The sequence below is a fragment of the Phascolarctos cinereus genome, unplaced genomic scaffold, assembly GCF_003287225.1.
Source record: "Phascolarctos cinereus isolate Bilbo 61053 unplaced genomic scaffold, phaCin_HiC Scaffold_5;HRSCAF=322, whole genome shotgun sequence".
NCBI lineage: Eukaryota > Metazoa > Chordata > Mammalia > Diprotodontia > Phascolarctidae > Phascolarctos > Phascolarctos cinereus.
The window spans coordinates 291,467,003-291,482,280 of NW_027555958.1; the positions used below are offsets into that span (position 1 = coordinate 291,467,003).

The following is a 15,278-nucleotide window of genomic DNA, read 5'->3' on the forward strand; positions in this document are numbered from 1 at the left end:
TGTTTACAAATTGATCACCTGTATCATGCAGATAAAAACATTATTTATAATATATATTGTTAGATAGCTGCTTGAGAGGGGAAGTAACTTGTCTCACAGTCACACAGCTAGTAAGTGTCAGAGGCAGGTCATGAATCCAGAATTTTTGACTCTAAGGCTATATCTCTAACTCCTATGCGATGCTTCTTTTCATGGGTTTCTGTGAAAAACATTGAGATGTTTGTTTTTACTTGCCTTCTCATTATAATGTCTTACTCACTTTTAATAGATTTCATGTTATCCATAATTTTATTCAGGGCAACCTTCCCATCAGCTGTAAGACAATGCAGAGGTTAGACAGAGACCTAAGGATGCAGAATCTCATCAAAATAGTATTATATTACATTCTGAAATATATAAACCAGAGAAAGTTAGCATTTTTTTCTGAACTCAGGTAATTTTATCCTATATTTTCTAAAGATTAATTTATAATAGGCAGTTGAGGAATGAAGCAAGCTCTCTCTATATTGATGATGATGATGATGATGATAATAATAATAGTTAGCATTTACATAAGGCTTTAAGGTTTATGAAGTGCTTTTCAAATATTAACTCATTTTATCTTCACAAGAACCCCATGAGGCAGGTGCTATTATTATCTCCATTTTACAGATGGGGAAACTGAGGCGTAGAGAGATTAAATAACTTGCCTAGATTACACAGCTAGTATACGTCTAAGGCTTTGAATTCAGGTCTTCCTGACTTTGACTCTAGCTCTGTATCCACTGTGCCACTCAGCTCCCTCACAGAATATTCTGAGATCTTCTCTTCTCTTCGCTATTGACTATCAGAAGAATTTGTACTCAGACATTTCATTTTGGCATATAAGAGTGAGGACATTTTAGGCCCCTTCCTAGTTTCTGATCTCCACTTCCTGTTCTGTGAAAGGAAGGTACTAGACTAGGTGATCTCCCGGTCTCTTCCCAGCACGGATACAACATAACTCTGTGTACTGGGAAACTACTTTTTTTCTCCTTTTTTAACAACAAACGGAAAAGAAGAGCTATTTTTACTTTCAGTGTTCTGACCACAATCTTGTAGCTGGTTAATATTTTATGTGTCTTTGCAAATTTGCTTTGTGTAACTGGTTTAGTGTAAGACATTGTCTATGAGGAAACAAACATGTAACTTTTTTATAAAAATATATTTAAATGGCATTTAATTTATTCAGGTAGAAAAAGATATGGTTCATTTAGGAGACAATTCCTGTTAGTAAACTGACCTTGTTAAATGCCCAGAAATTAAAGCATTTAACTGAAGAACAAGCTTATGCTATTTAAGTCAAATGTAGGACAAACGGCATTTATATATGCTTTAAAACATACAAAGTACATTACATAAATAATGTCACTTAAGCCACACAACAACCCTGTGAATTCAGTGCTACAGGAAACATGAGTGGGTATGTATCCTCCAAGTATCATTCTCAACTCTTCCCTTTCCCCTCCTCCTCACATCCAATCAATTGCCAAGACTTCTTAATTTTGCTTCTACAATCTATTTGCTTGCATTTCTCCACCCACAGTCATATTGGTTTCCTGTATAAGACCAATAAATCTAAGTAAATAAGGGATCACTGTCAGAAGGTTCACCACTATATGATGATTTTTTTTTTTGGCCAAAGAAAAATGAAAGGATATACTTAGGTGTACATGGGTTATAGGCTGCTCACTCTACTCACACCAATGAAAACATGGATTTTTTGAATAAAAATAGCTAGCATTTACATAACATGTTAAGGGTTGCAATGTAATATATATTTATATGTATATATGTATTTATGTATATATGTTTTCTCATTTGAATCCTCAAGAACAACCTTATGAAGTAGATTCTATTACCACCCCTATTTTATAAATGAGGAAAAGGAGGTTAAGCACGAATAAGTGACTTGTCTGGGATCATACCAGTAAGTGTCTAAAGCAGGATTTGAACTCAGGTGTTCTTGAGCCCACGTCCAGCACTAGAAAATTTCATCTTGCTAGTTAGGATTCTCTGATCATAGTCACACTGGGTTTCTCTCCTTAAGGAGGATCACCAGGAAGCTCAGGTGGGGCCTGTGGGAAAGAGTAAGGAGTCTTTCATTTCTGGGTTCTACTAAGTGGCATTCTGGGAGACTCTTGACTTGAAGGTTCAGGCAGAGATAACATTTCATCATAGAGTATGATAAGCTTTCTCTGTAGGTATTTATTTCCTTTTATGTGATCTAAATAAACATCCTTTCAGAAATTCTCAGACAGAAAGGAAAAGGTTCCCTAGAGGCACACAGGGGCACAGGAAATGCTCACCATCAACTGGTAGGTTATTTAGTAGCTCCTCAATTTCTTGATCTGTGAGCTTGATCCCTAGGTTTTCCAGAACCCTGTCCAGGTTGCTAATGTTAACATTCCCTCCTTCAGAAAGCAGAAAATTGAAGAATATGACCAATAAATCAATCAAGCATTCAGTAAGTGCCTACTATATGTTAGGCCCTGTACTAAATCTTGGAAATACAAAACCAAGCCAAGTCAGCAGGCATTTCTTAAATGCTTACTATGTGTCAGCCACTGTACTAAATGCTGGAAATAAAAAGAAAATCAAAAGCATTGTTATTGTTGTTCAGTCATATCTGACTCTTCATGACTCTGTGGACCATACTATCCATGGGGTTTTCTTGGCAAAAATGCTGGAGTGGTTTGCCATTTTCTTTTCCAGTGGATTAAGGCAAACAGAGGTTAAGTGACTTACCCAGGATCATAGACCTTGCAAATATCTGAGGCCGGATTGCAACTCAGGTCTTTGTGACATGAGTAGCTAGGTGATGCAGTGAATATAGTGCCTGACCAGGAGCCAGGAACACTTGAATTCAAATCTGGCCTCAGACATTTCCTAGTGGTGTGACCCTGGACTGGTCACGTAACCTTGTTTGCCTCAATTTCCTCATCTGCAAACTAAGCTGGAGAAGGAAATGAGAAACTACTCTGGTATCTTTGCCAGGAAAACCCCACATGGGGTCATGAAGTGTTGGACACAACTGAAATGACTGAGCAACTTCCTAACTCCAGGCTCAGTGCTTTACCCACTGAGCCACCTTGCTACCTCCGAAGGCACTGTCCCTGCCCTCAAAGAGTTCACAGCCTAACAGTGGAGACAAATAAGAAAAATATGGAATTGTGCCAATGAGGGACAAATTGTATAAAGACTATATACAAAGAATTTCAAAACTTGATTCATTATTCCTAGTTTGAGGGTGAGATAATACAAATAACAATTCACATTTATAAAATACTTTCCAAATGCTCTCCAAACTAATTTTCAAATGGTGATAATCTTTAAGGACAAAAATGGCGAGTTATTGGGAAAGCTGGGAATATGATTTGTTCTTATAATCCTGGTCCAAGGGACCCTGACAAATTTTTCAAGAGAAGCCTTCATAAGCATACAGTAAGAAATGATTTGGACAAGGCTGATGGATTCTGGCAAAGCAGACAGTTAATCTACATACTTATCTACATACTTTTGGCCAGAGGTTTGAAGTTCTCTACAGTGACAAAAACTGGTGAATTGCCTCCTCCAAGGTGGCTCTATATAAAGAACTGGAGGTCATGAGGCAGAAACGCTGAATCAGTAAATTGGAATAATAATAGAATTCATGTTATAATCACCGAGAAATAAAACAGTTTCTCACTCACCATGGAGAGTCTTCACAGCATTCATTATGTTTTTCTTATTTATCTTCCCTTTGTCTACAAGAGAAGGTGAAATTCAGGTCACAGAGAATTATAAAAATAAGATAAAGTTCATCACTTAGCCTATAAAGATTGCCCTAATTTCTTCCTCTCTTCACCAAATAAGAATGAAGAAAAAGAGAAAATTCTCAAGTGGACAAATTCATGCCTTTTATTAAAATAGATTCTTCTTACTCTCTGGTAACATGGTCCATTATAGTTAATGGAGGATTTATTACAGATAAAAGCTTTGTTTCAATCAAGCACTATTTCACAAGCTCTTGACTCAAGTATCTTTATAAAGGAAGGAGTAGACAGCACTAGTTTGGAAACAGGCTATTTTTTTTTTGGTATCTGAAACTGTGAATCTCTTTTATGTATAACTTCTTTTAAAAAATATATGATAAATTTATCAAGGTATTTCCAACGTTGTGCTTCTTTGTGACTTCTAAACTCCTGTTCTTTTCTGTGCATTTTATAAATCTTTCGTTTTTGCTTTTCAGTTTTTTCATCACTATCACTACTTCTTTTTCTTCTCTATAACTGCCATTCTTCTACCCCCAATGTAAAGTAGAAGTATAATTAAGAAAAACATATTGATACAATGGCAAATGGTTAAATTATATGTCTTGTTCTGCTCCTATAGTCTTTAACTTCTTTGGCAAGAGATGAGAATTAAAATTCATCACTAGTCTTTTGAAGTCAGACCTCATTGTAGCAGTCTTAAGTCTTTCAAAATTGCTTTTGTTTATGATGTAATTATTTTATAAATTTTTTTTCTTGGCTCTGTTCACTTCACTCAGCTTCAGTTCATAAAAGTCTTTCCCTGTTTCTCTGAAGCTATCTTTTGTATTGTTTCTTATAGTGCAATAATATTCTATTACATGCATATATGATAATTTCCTTAGCTATTCCCCAATTGATATACAACCTGTAAGTTTCTAGTTCTTTGCTATAATAAAAAGTGCTAATATAAATTGTTTTTATACTTATAGGTCTTTTATCTCTTTGTTTGATCTCCTTAAGGACACAAGCCAAGTAGTGATATAGCTGGGTCAAAAGGCATGAGAATTCTACTTACTTTCTTTTTTTTTTTTTACTATAGGCCCAAATTATTTTGCACCTTCACCTTGCACCTCCGTTAAAATACCTATCTTTCCAGAGTCTCTTCAAATTTTCTGAATAAGTATATTAATTTAGCTAGTATTACTAGTTTTTATTATATTGACATGGCCCCAAAATGATAAATTAATATCTCTCCATTTATTTAATATTATTTCTGTAAAGAGCAATTTTGTAGTTGTGGGCATATAATTTCTCTTTATCTCAGTAGCTGGATTCTCAAATATTTTCTAATTCTGTAATTATTTTTAATGGAATATTTCTTTCTTTCTCTTCCTACTGTGTTTTGTGGGTAACACATGGAAAGTTTGAAATTTTGTGTGGTTTTATTTTATATTTTTATACTTTGCTGAAGTTGTTTCTATCAATTTTCAGTTGAATCTATAGGGTCCTCTAAATAAGTTGTCATATCATCTTTAAAAGTTGATGATTTTGTTTCCCTTCTGTGCGTACTTCTTTATTCACTTTATTTTTTTATTGCAATAGGTTGGAGGACATAAAAAATGGGGTCCAGTGACAATGGATATCCTTGTGTTATCCTAATCTTATTGGGAAAGGTTATCTATTTCTTATCTTAGCAAAGCCCTATTTGTTGCCACTTCCTTTTAAATAGAAAAGCTTTCTTAGTGAGTTTCCCAGTATGATAAGATGCTCAAACATATTCAAATGGATTTGTTTTGCAGTTCTCTGCAAAGCTGCAGATGGTAGAATGCTAAACTTGGAGTCTGAGATTTGGGTTTAAATTATGCCTCATATGATTACTAGCTGTGTGACCCTAGGCAAATCACATAACCTCTCTAGGTCTCATTTCCATTATCTATAAAATGAGATTAGGCCTGATGACCTATAAGATCTTTCTAGCTCTAAATATATCAGCAACCCACCCATGCCTACATATCTTGTATGACTCTTCTTTGTGTCTTCTGGGGAAACTGAGGGCATTGGAGCAAGAAATGGTGGTGGGAATTGAATGAACCACACTGATTCCATCTTATGACTCCTTTCTATTCAATTATGGGTTTGTCCAGTGTCTGTCCTGTGAGAAAACTTTATTTAATTATGGGAATTGTGAAAAAACTTCATTGCACTGTTTGAACCTAGCCCTGCATGGCTAGGAACCTGGACCACCGCAACCAATTGCTTAGAGACCCTTAACTAAGGACCTAGGAAGTCATGCTAACCAGAAACCCAGTTAGACCTGAAGATTGATGTAAGGACCTTTCTTGCAATTATACATCTCAAGCACCCCACGTGTCCTATCTGAGAATTGGCGCCATACTGATCAATCGATTATTGTTTCCATATTCCTTTGGTTGAGTATAGATACTTGGAGGGAGTAGGACACCTCGTTTCCTGATTTTAGAGAATTGCAACTGTTCATTCTCCCCTTCTGAACTTGCAAAGTCCCTTATCTTCCCTCCGATTAGAAATCAGGTTATGTAATGTTGTATCCTGGTTAATTGTTCCTTTTAATTAATTGGTCTTATTTAATTGTTTTTAATGTATAAAAGTCTGTTTCCCACTGTATTCAGGGTCCAGTGCCAAAGGTGAGGAAGGCTACTGGTCCTGATTTGTTGGGCAATTGGCATGCATTGCTTAATATATATTTATGTTTGGAAGCTCAAAACTTTTTTCTAAGTCATTTCATCTTTCACCTGCCATCCCTCCCAGATGTTTTCCATAAGGTTACTATGCAACGTGCTGGCTGCTTTCTTTGACCAGTGAAGGTACCAGAGAAGAATTCTGTTTATCCACTTCTTAGCCCCTCAAAGTTGCTCATTGGTTATATTGGTAACAGTCACCATATACCTCTCTATTCCTCTCTGTGTAATATAATTTTTAATTCTTTGGAGAACATTGTATTCCATGTTTCATTAGAAGTAACACTGACAGAATGTTGGTATTTAAAAATGGGCCTTTGTTTCCACAGGAATCTTGATATAAATAATGGAACCTTAAATTTCCCAAAGACAACTTACCTACTCTTCTCATCCTCAACTCTGGTCCATCTTTATTCTCTCCCAGATATACATACCCTATAGGGACAAACTCTACAGGTTTATGACATAAAGGAATGTCATGATCTGCATAATAGACATTCTTCATCTACTTGGCCTTCCCTGCGTGGATAGACAAACTCTTGAGTGGTTATAGAGCTCCTCTGGGAGACTCTGCAATATTCCAGTTTTTGATGCAACCAGTAAAAGATCATTTCCAAACAGGACTATTTGGAGGACTTAACCATCCACAAACCTCTTCAACTCTGACTCTGTACCACATCTCCTCCAACTTAGTAGTAAAAACTTTTGGGACCATATATTTCCCTGTTTTATGCCTCACCTGATGTTTGTGATCAGAAGTTCACTGAACAGGGTTATTTCTATTGTTATACTTTTCAAGGAATCTAGATTGATTTTTCTATATGGATAGGAGATAACCTTGTTGGAAAAGAGACTCCAATGTGTTCTTTTCATCTACTCAATCAAATACTTTTCATAATCAGCAAACAATAAGCAAAATGGGATCTTACTTTTCTATATCCTTCAGTCTACTATAAAATGACTAAGATGTGGTCTATTGTTGAATATCTCTTGCAAACACCTACTTGTTCCCTAATAATACCCTCATCAAGTATGCTCTTGAATTGTGTATAAGTGACCCATAATAAAGATTTTGTACTGGTGGGACAGTAGGCATACGGGTCAGTGACTGTTTTCTCGGTCATCTTTTTTTTGGCATTAATAAAGTCCAAGTTTTTTTTTTTTTTGTCATATCTCCCTCTCTTTCACGCATCTTTCCTACAGAGAAAAGTCTTGGAATGGTTTGAAGCTATTAAAGCTCAAAATTTCATTACGACTTTTGTGACAACCTGTATATATAGCAGTACTCTCACAATTGTGTCTTCTTCAGAACAAGTCTCTATAATATACATCTGTCCCAACTGGGCAGCTCTTCACATCTTTGTTATCTTGAATGTCATTTTTCTTACTCCTATAAGCTAATCTTGTATTGGGATGTTTGGGTATGTGTTCTCTTTCTATTGTCCTTGATTGTTTATTATACTAATCATTAGAGATCTTTTCCATTTTCTTTAATTTATTGTTCTATATTTATCCTTAACTGCACTGGAGATTACTGTGCTTTTAGTGGGATTCCTTACAAAGTTTTAAGTTAGTTTAACTTTTCACAGCTTCTCTATGCTTTATAAGACAATATTCCTCATAACTATCTATGTCCATCATCCTTCCCTAAAGGATTTTACAAAGAAGTTTATTAACTCAAACAATTGTTGCCATCCTCAACTAATGTTGCCATATTTCTTCACTTGGCATGCAAATAAACATTTATTGACTCGTTTGGTTTTCCTCTTGTGACAACAGATTTAGAATGGTTAAAGTTCTGCCTTTTAATGGCCATCCATGTCATTTTTGATGCCTATTTTCCATTTTGTTTGTTACTTCTTTAAATAATTCAGGATTGAATTGTTTCAACTGTAGGCCATATCTCTTTCTCACTATTATGCTCTTGTTATGTTCTTGACATGTCGTAAAAAATCATATCCAGAATATTACAACAAGAAGGTAATATATTCTTGCTATAATCTAATCTTTTTTCTTGAAAAGGCAGTGGTCTTATTGTTCACAAATGACCCAGTGATTACTCTTACATCAATAATAAGTTTTTTCTTATCTGTTGGGCATAATCTATTTCTATTTTTTTCTATTTTTGTTATTACTTATTATTTTTTATCTATTTTTTGCATGCTCTTTGATGCTCGCCAACCATAATACCTATCAACTTTTTTCTTGAGGAAGCTGTTCCTGATACAAATGCAGAAAGCTTCTGTATAGCCTACACATTGCTGGCGCTTCTCTTTCCGTTATCCTGAATACTTATCCTTAGTTCTACAATAAGGGATGACCAAAATTCCATGAAATCATGTTTTTTGTTGCCCTTGGATGTATGATAAGACTAACTCTACCAGCTCCTTCTTTGTTTGCCTCCTCAAGCCATTTAACTGGGCGACTATAGCTTTAATTTAGTTGCAAACTGTTTTACAAATATTAACTAATTTTTATACTTATAACAACTGTAGGAGGGAAGGAGGGAAGTACTATTATTACTTTCATTTTAAAGATGAGGAAACTGAGGTTTAGAGAGGTGAAGTGACTTGCCAACGGTGAAACAGCTTGTCAGTGTCTGAGGCCACAACTGATCTCAAACCTTTTCTGATTCCATACAGCACCAACTAGTGGCCATGAATGCCTTCAGTACTCTGTCACTTTTTTTTTTTAAAGGCGATTGGGATTAAGTGACTGGCCCAGGGTCACACAGCTAGTAAACTTCAGTCCTTGATTCCCAATCTAGTCCTCCTTTCCATGACACCACACTTCCTCTTTGGAGGGATCTGAGCAGTCCTTTTAACACTAGCCCAGGCAAAGTTTAAACAAACATGAAATATTGTGAATTCACAAATCTAAAGGAAACCATTTACTGATTATTTCTGGGCTGTCCAGAGCAACAGAGTTTAGGCTTTCCTTCCCAGAGTCTAATGAAGAACAGGAAAACATCTCCTCCATTTCTGTGGGTACAACTGAAACTTTACGAGGAATGTGGAGTGTCACCCCATGGTGAATATCCCTGTATCCCTCTGCCCTGAGACAAATAAACTGAGCAGCTTTGCCTCCTGTTTCCTGTCATACCCCTCCAGCTCTTTTGGTCTATAATCCCCAGCCCCTATGCTAGACCACTGGGGTTGGGTGGAAACAAGATCACTCTCCATTTAAGGCAATGTTAAGTTACTTTTCTCTTACCTCTTAATTGCACTTTCTTCTACCTTCCCTTGCCTACTTCCTTTATTTTAATTTTTCTATTCTTTTCTTTGCATTTTACTTGCTCCCTTTTCTCTTTACTACTCCTTAGGCTTCCTAGTTGCTAAAATGGTATTATCTTCCCCTGGTTAGTCTTTATGCTTGCACTGAAGTTGAAGAACTCTAGCCTAGGGAGTAGTCTGAGGCATCTTTCCTCAGTATCAGCCATTTTCACACAAGCAAGCCCAAGTTCCCCTGACAATCACAGTATAATCTGGAACACTCACCATCAGCTGGCAGGTGTTTCAGGAGATCCTGATATTCGTCTTCTGTGAGTGTGATCCCCATGTCCTTCAGAAAGTTTTTCAGGTTTTGAACATCAATGTTTTCTGTTTACAAAAGATGAGAATGGTGAATGATGGGAATGTGAGCAATATGTAATGACTCCAAAGGGTGAAAGATGCCACTTATTCCTATGTTCCATCATCTTCAAATTCAAGAAGAGGGGAGTTAGCCTTTGAGATGAGCCTACACATAAAGAGAAAGTTACTTGGGAATTCAGAAATAGAAATTATGTCCTTCTGGTTCAGAGGACTATGCTAGACTGAAGAGGCCTACACTGAGGAATGTGAAATGGTCATTTGACGATTGTCTGGTGAAGACAGACAAATCAATGACCCATCAAGGTACATGGGTCTAGCTAATAAGTTGGGCTTCTTTATCCTGCCTTTAGCCCAATTGTTTCAACCTGTCTGAATACAATCCCACTCTTCACCATGGCTTAGAGACCTAGAACGTTGTCTGTTTCAAAATTAGGAAAAATGAAGCAAGAACATAACACATTAGGTTCCAGGAAATTCAGGACTTGCTACAAAGGGACTGAAGAGAATTTTGCAAGCTTATAAGTGGATTTAAATACAGTTATGATCATTTAGCACACTTATCTACAATAGGGAGCGTCACAGTTGTTATCCTGGACTCCTGATTCTTTCTCACCACTCCATATCTAATCAGTTGCTGGATCTTGCCACTTCTTCCTCCATAACATCGCTCACATATACCCCCTTTTATTTTTACTCACACAGCCATATCCTTAGCTTGTCAGCATCCATCTCTCCTTTGAAGAGCTTCTAATTGGTCCTCATACCTCAATAGTCCCTTATTCCTCCAATTCTCCATGTTTCACAAAGGCATCAATCTGATTCTGTTTAAGCACAGATCTACTGACTGTGTCACTCAATAAACTGCCTGCTTCCCTATTTTTCCTGGATCAAATGCATAAGTTCCTGTCTCTATGGATTTTACAACCTGGCCCCAACGTATCTTTCTAGTGTCATTGTATATCACTTTCCCTTGCCTACTTTCTGTTCCTCACACATGGCCTTCCATTTCCTGTCTCCATATTATCTTACTAGCTGTCCCCTATGGTCTCCTTACTTCTTTGTCAGAGTCCCTCTCTCTTCCTTTAAGGTGAACCACAATCTATGAGGAGGCTTTCCTGATTCCTTCACTGCTAGGACCCTCCCTCCCAAATTATGTTGTATTTATTCTGCATACATTTACAAGTGTACATGTTTTCTTTCCCAAGAGAAGGCAAACTCCTTGTGAGCTGGGATCATTTAATTTTCTTTTTCTTTTTATCTCCAGTGCCTAGCACAGATATTGTGGACACTTACATGTTTACAAATTGATCATCTCTGTCTGTGCAGATCAAGAAATTATTTATAATATATGCTGCTATTTAGTATGCTGCCTGAGAAGGGAAGTAATTTGCCCCATAGTCACACAGCTAGTAAGTGTCAGAAGCAGGTCATGAATCCAGGACTTCTTGACTCTAAGGCTATACCTCTCTCTACTATGCCATGCTTCCTTTTATGGATTCTTTCTGAAAAATGTTGAGATGTCATTTTTACATGCCTTCTCATCGTAACTTCTTACTTACCTTTAATAGATTTCACATTATCCATAAGTTTATTCAGGTCGACCCTTCCAGTAGCTGTAAGATAAGGCAGAGGTTAGACAGAGACTTGAGGATACAGAGCCTCACAAAAATGGTATTATATACATTTTGAAATTATGAGATAAGCCAGAGGTACTCAAGAGTTTTCTCTGAAGTCAGGAATTTTATCCCATTTTCTTTGAAAATTAATTTATAATTGGCAGCTAAGGAATAAAAAAAAAGCCATCAATCTGTAAACTGAAGATAATCATAGTAATAATAATAGTTAGCATTTACATAAGGCTTTAAGATTTGCAAAGTACTTTTCAGGTGTTCCTTTTTACAGATGAGGAAAACGAGACTTAGGTTAAATGACTTGCCTAGGTTACACAGCTAATACTTGTCTCAGGCTTTGAACTCGGGTCTTCTGGATTCTGGGTCCAGTTCTATATCCACTATATCTACCCAGCTACCCACACAATCATTCAGGGAGCTTAACTTCTATTTGCTAATGAATATTAGAAGAACTTTTATTATAATCAAATATTATATTTTCATATATAAGATTCAGCACATTGTAGGAATAAGATTAAAAAATTGGCCCCTTCCTTGGCTTCAATTTCCTCCTCTATGAAATGAATGGGCTAGACTAGGTAATCTCCATGTCCCTTCTCAGCCTGGACATGATATGACCCTGTGTACTAGGAAACTCCTTTTTAAAATTTTTTGATAATAGAAGCAAAAGATGACCACAATCTTGTATGTAGTTAATAGTTTATGTATCTTTGCAAATTTGTTTCATCTAATTGGTTAAGTATAAGATACATTGTCTATGAGGAAATGAAAATTTAACTTTATTATAAAAATATTATGTGTAAATAGCATTCAAATTATTCAAATGGAAGCAGGTATGGCCCCTTTAAGAGAAAAATCTCATTTAGTAGGCTCACTTTGTTTAAATTCCAGAAATTGAGACATTTAACTAAAGAAGTTTATGCTATTCAAATCAAATGTAGGATACATGACATTTATATATCCCTTTAAAATGTACAAAGTGTAGGCCTCTTCATTCTAGCATAGATTGGACCAGAAGGAGACAATTTCTATTTCTGAATTACCAGGTGACTTTCCATTTATGTGTAGGCTCATCTCAAAGGCTAACTCTCCTCTTCTTGTTAAATTTGGAGATGATAAGAATAGGAATAGGTGGCATCTTGCACCCTCTGGAGTCATTACATATTTCTCACATTCTTTTTTCCTTGATAATTTCTTGAAAGATGATGTCCAGGCTCTTTTTTGATCATGGCTTTCAGATAGTCCAATAATTTTTAAATTATCTCTCCTGGATCTATTTTCCAGGTCAGTTGTTTTTCCAGTGAGATATTTCATTTTGTTTTCTATTTTTTCATTCTTTTGGATTTGTTTTACAGTGTCTTGATTTCTCATAAAGTCACTAGCTTCCAGTTGCTCTATTCTAATTTTTAAGGAAGTATTTTCTTCAGTAAGCTTTTGGACTTCCTTTTCCATTTGTTCAATTTTGCTTTTTAGGGCATTTTCCATTTGTCCAATTTTGCTTTTTAGGACATTCTTCTCCTCATTGGCTTTTTGGACCTCTTTTGCCATTTGGGTTAGGCTATTTTTTAAGGTGTTATTTTCTTCAGTATTTTTTTGGGCCTTCTTTAGCATCGCTCTCAGTTTTTCCTCTGCTTCTCTTACTTGCTTCTCAAAATCCTTTTTGAGCTCTTCCATGGCCTGGGACCAATTCATATTTTTTTGGAGGCTTTGGATGTAGGAGCTTTGGCTTCATTGTCTTCTGGTTGTGTGTTTTGATCTTCTTTGTCACCAAAGTAAGATAATATATTCTGACTCTTTTTGTGCTGCTTGCTCATGATCCTGGCCAATTACTAGAGTTATAAACTCTTTGTTAAGGTAAGAGTCTGTTTCCAGTGTGGAGAATGTACTGTCCCAAGCTTCAGGAGTTTTGTGCAGCTGTTTTCAGAGATACTTCTAGGGACCTGTAAATTTTCAGTTCTTCCAAGGTGCTATGATCTAGGGGCAAGGTGTTTACTCCTTTCCTGACCTGTGCTCAGTTCTATGAGCACTCTTTTCTGTCTTGGAACGTGAGGAGGATTTCCTGTCCACAGGCACTACAAGCTCCACCATGCCAGAGCTCCTCCTTGCCCAGGACCGCCACCCAGAACTGTGACCCAGATCCAAGCACAGACAAAGCAAGAGAATCCTGCACCAGCAGAGAGATCCCTGCTATCCCCCTCTGATCAGCCACTTGATTCCCCCTTAGTCTGTGGGCTGGAAGCTCAGGAGGCAGTCCCCGCCCTACGCCTTGCTTGGGGAATGGAGCTGAGACCACTGTGCTTCTCTCTCAGCACTGCAGAAACAGACTTTTCCCACTGACCTTCTAAGTTGTCCCTGGCATTCGTGGGTTGAGAAGCCTGGAAACCACCACAGCTGCCCACGATTCAGTCCTCTGAGGCCTGCTCCAGTTTCGCTGTGGCCTTCGTACCCACGCCAAACTGTGCTCCGCTTCCAGCCCAGCGTGATATACCTTTCTGATCAACCATCCAGGTTGTCTTGGGCTGGAAATTTGTTTCACTCTTTTTGTGGGTTCTGCTGCTTTAGAATTTGTTTAGAGCCATTTTTTTAGGTATTTGGAGGGGTTTGGGGGAGAGCTCAAGCAAATCACTGCTTTCACTCTGCCATCTTGGCTCCTCTATTTCTCACATTCTTATTTTTCACGATTCTCCTCTTTTATAAACAGGGTTGCTGTGAGTTCAGTGCTACAGGAATCATTACTAGGTATGTAGCAGATAAGTGGTGCAATGGAGAGAGGGTCAGGCCTGGAGTCAAGAAGACTCATCTTTCTGAGTTCAAATCAGGCCTCAGGCACTTATTAGCTGTGTGACCCTGGGCAAGTCACTTTACCCTGTTTCCATCAGTTTCCTCAATTATAAAATGAGCTGGAGAATGAATGGCAAACCACTCCAGTATCTTTGCCAAGAAAACCCCAAATGAGGTTACAAAGATTTAGACAGGACTGAAAAACAACTGAACCACAATAAAAATCTTCTGAGTGTTATCCTCAACTCTTCCTTTTCCCCTTATTCTCAAATCCAATCAATTGCCAAGACTTGTTGATTCTCCTTCAATAATCTATCTGCTTGCATTTCTCAACCCACACTCACATCGCTCATTTGCATGTGTCAATTTAATTTAGTTATAGTATTCACTTTGCTTTTTGGCCATAAGTGACTCTTTTTTTTTTTGCAAGTCTATTGGGGTTAAGTGACTTGGGCTCCATCCACTGCACCACCTAGCTGCCCCCGTGACTCTCAAAGGCACCCTAAGAAATGAGAGAATGTTTGCAAAATATGTTGGTGAATGGAATACTCACACTGACAAGGACATGGATTCTTGAAATAATGAAGACTCATACCCCTTGACGACTGGCCAGAAGCGCCTAGAGCTGAGGCACCTGTATTTTTTTTTTCTATGAAATCATGAATTTTGGTACCAGTTAGAGGCCCTGTTTAGTCTTTTCAACTGCAAACCACTTTTTAAACTTATAACTTATAACACACATATGTTCTATTTACATAGTCATGTAAATTTTTTGTTGTTTTTGGGTTTTTTGGGGTTTTTTTT

The 15,278-nt window shown here is 37.1% G+C and overlaps 1 protein-coding gene across 1 annotated transcript in view; it reads right to left on the reverse strand.

Annotated features, from left to right (window-relative positions):
* Positions 1 to 15,278, reverse strand: part of EFCAB3 (EF-hand calcium binding domain 3) — a 91,695-nt gene that overhangs the window by 50,569 nt on the left and 25,848 nt on the right. Inside the window, exons 11-15 of the mRNA XM_078155748.1 lie at positions 11,622 to 11,675; positions 9,967 to 10,068; positions 3,711 to 3,764; positions 2,328 to 2,432; positions 260 to 313 (exon numbers count right to left, since the gene is read on the reverse strand). Of these exons, the coding sequence (XP_078011874.1) occupies positions 260 to 313; positions 2,328 to 2,432; positions 3,711 to 3,764; positions 9,967 to 10,068; positions 11,622 to 11,675 (369 nt within the window). The remainder of the gene's footprint in view (positions 1 to 259; positions 314 to 2,327; positions 2,433 to 3,710; positions 3,765 to 9,966; positions 10,069 to 11,621; positions 11,676 to 15,278) is intronic.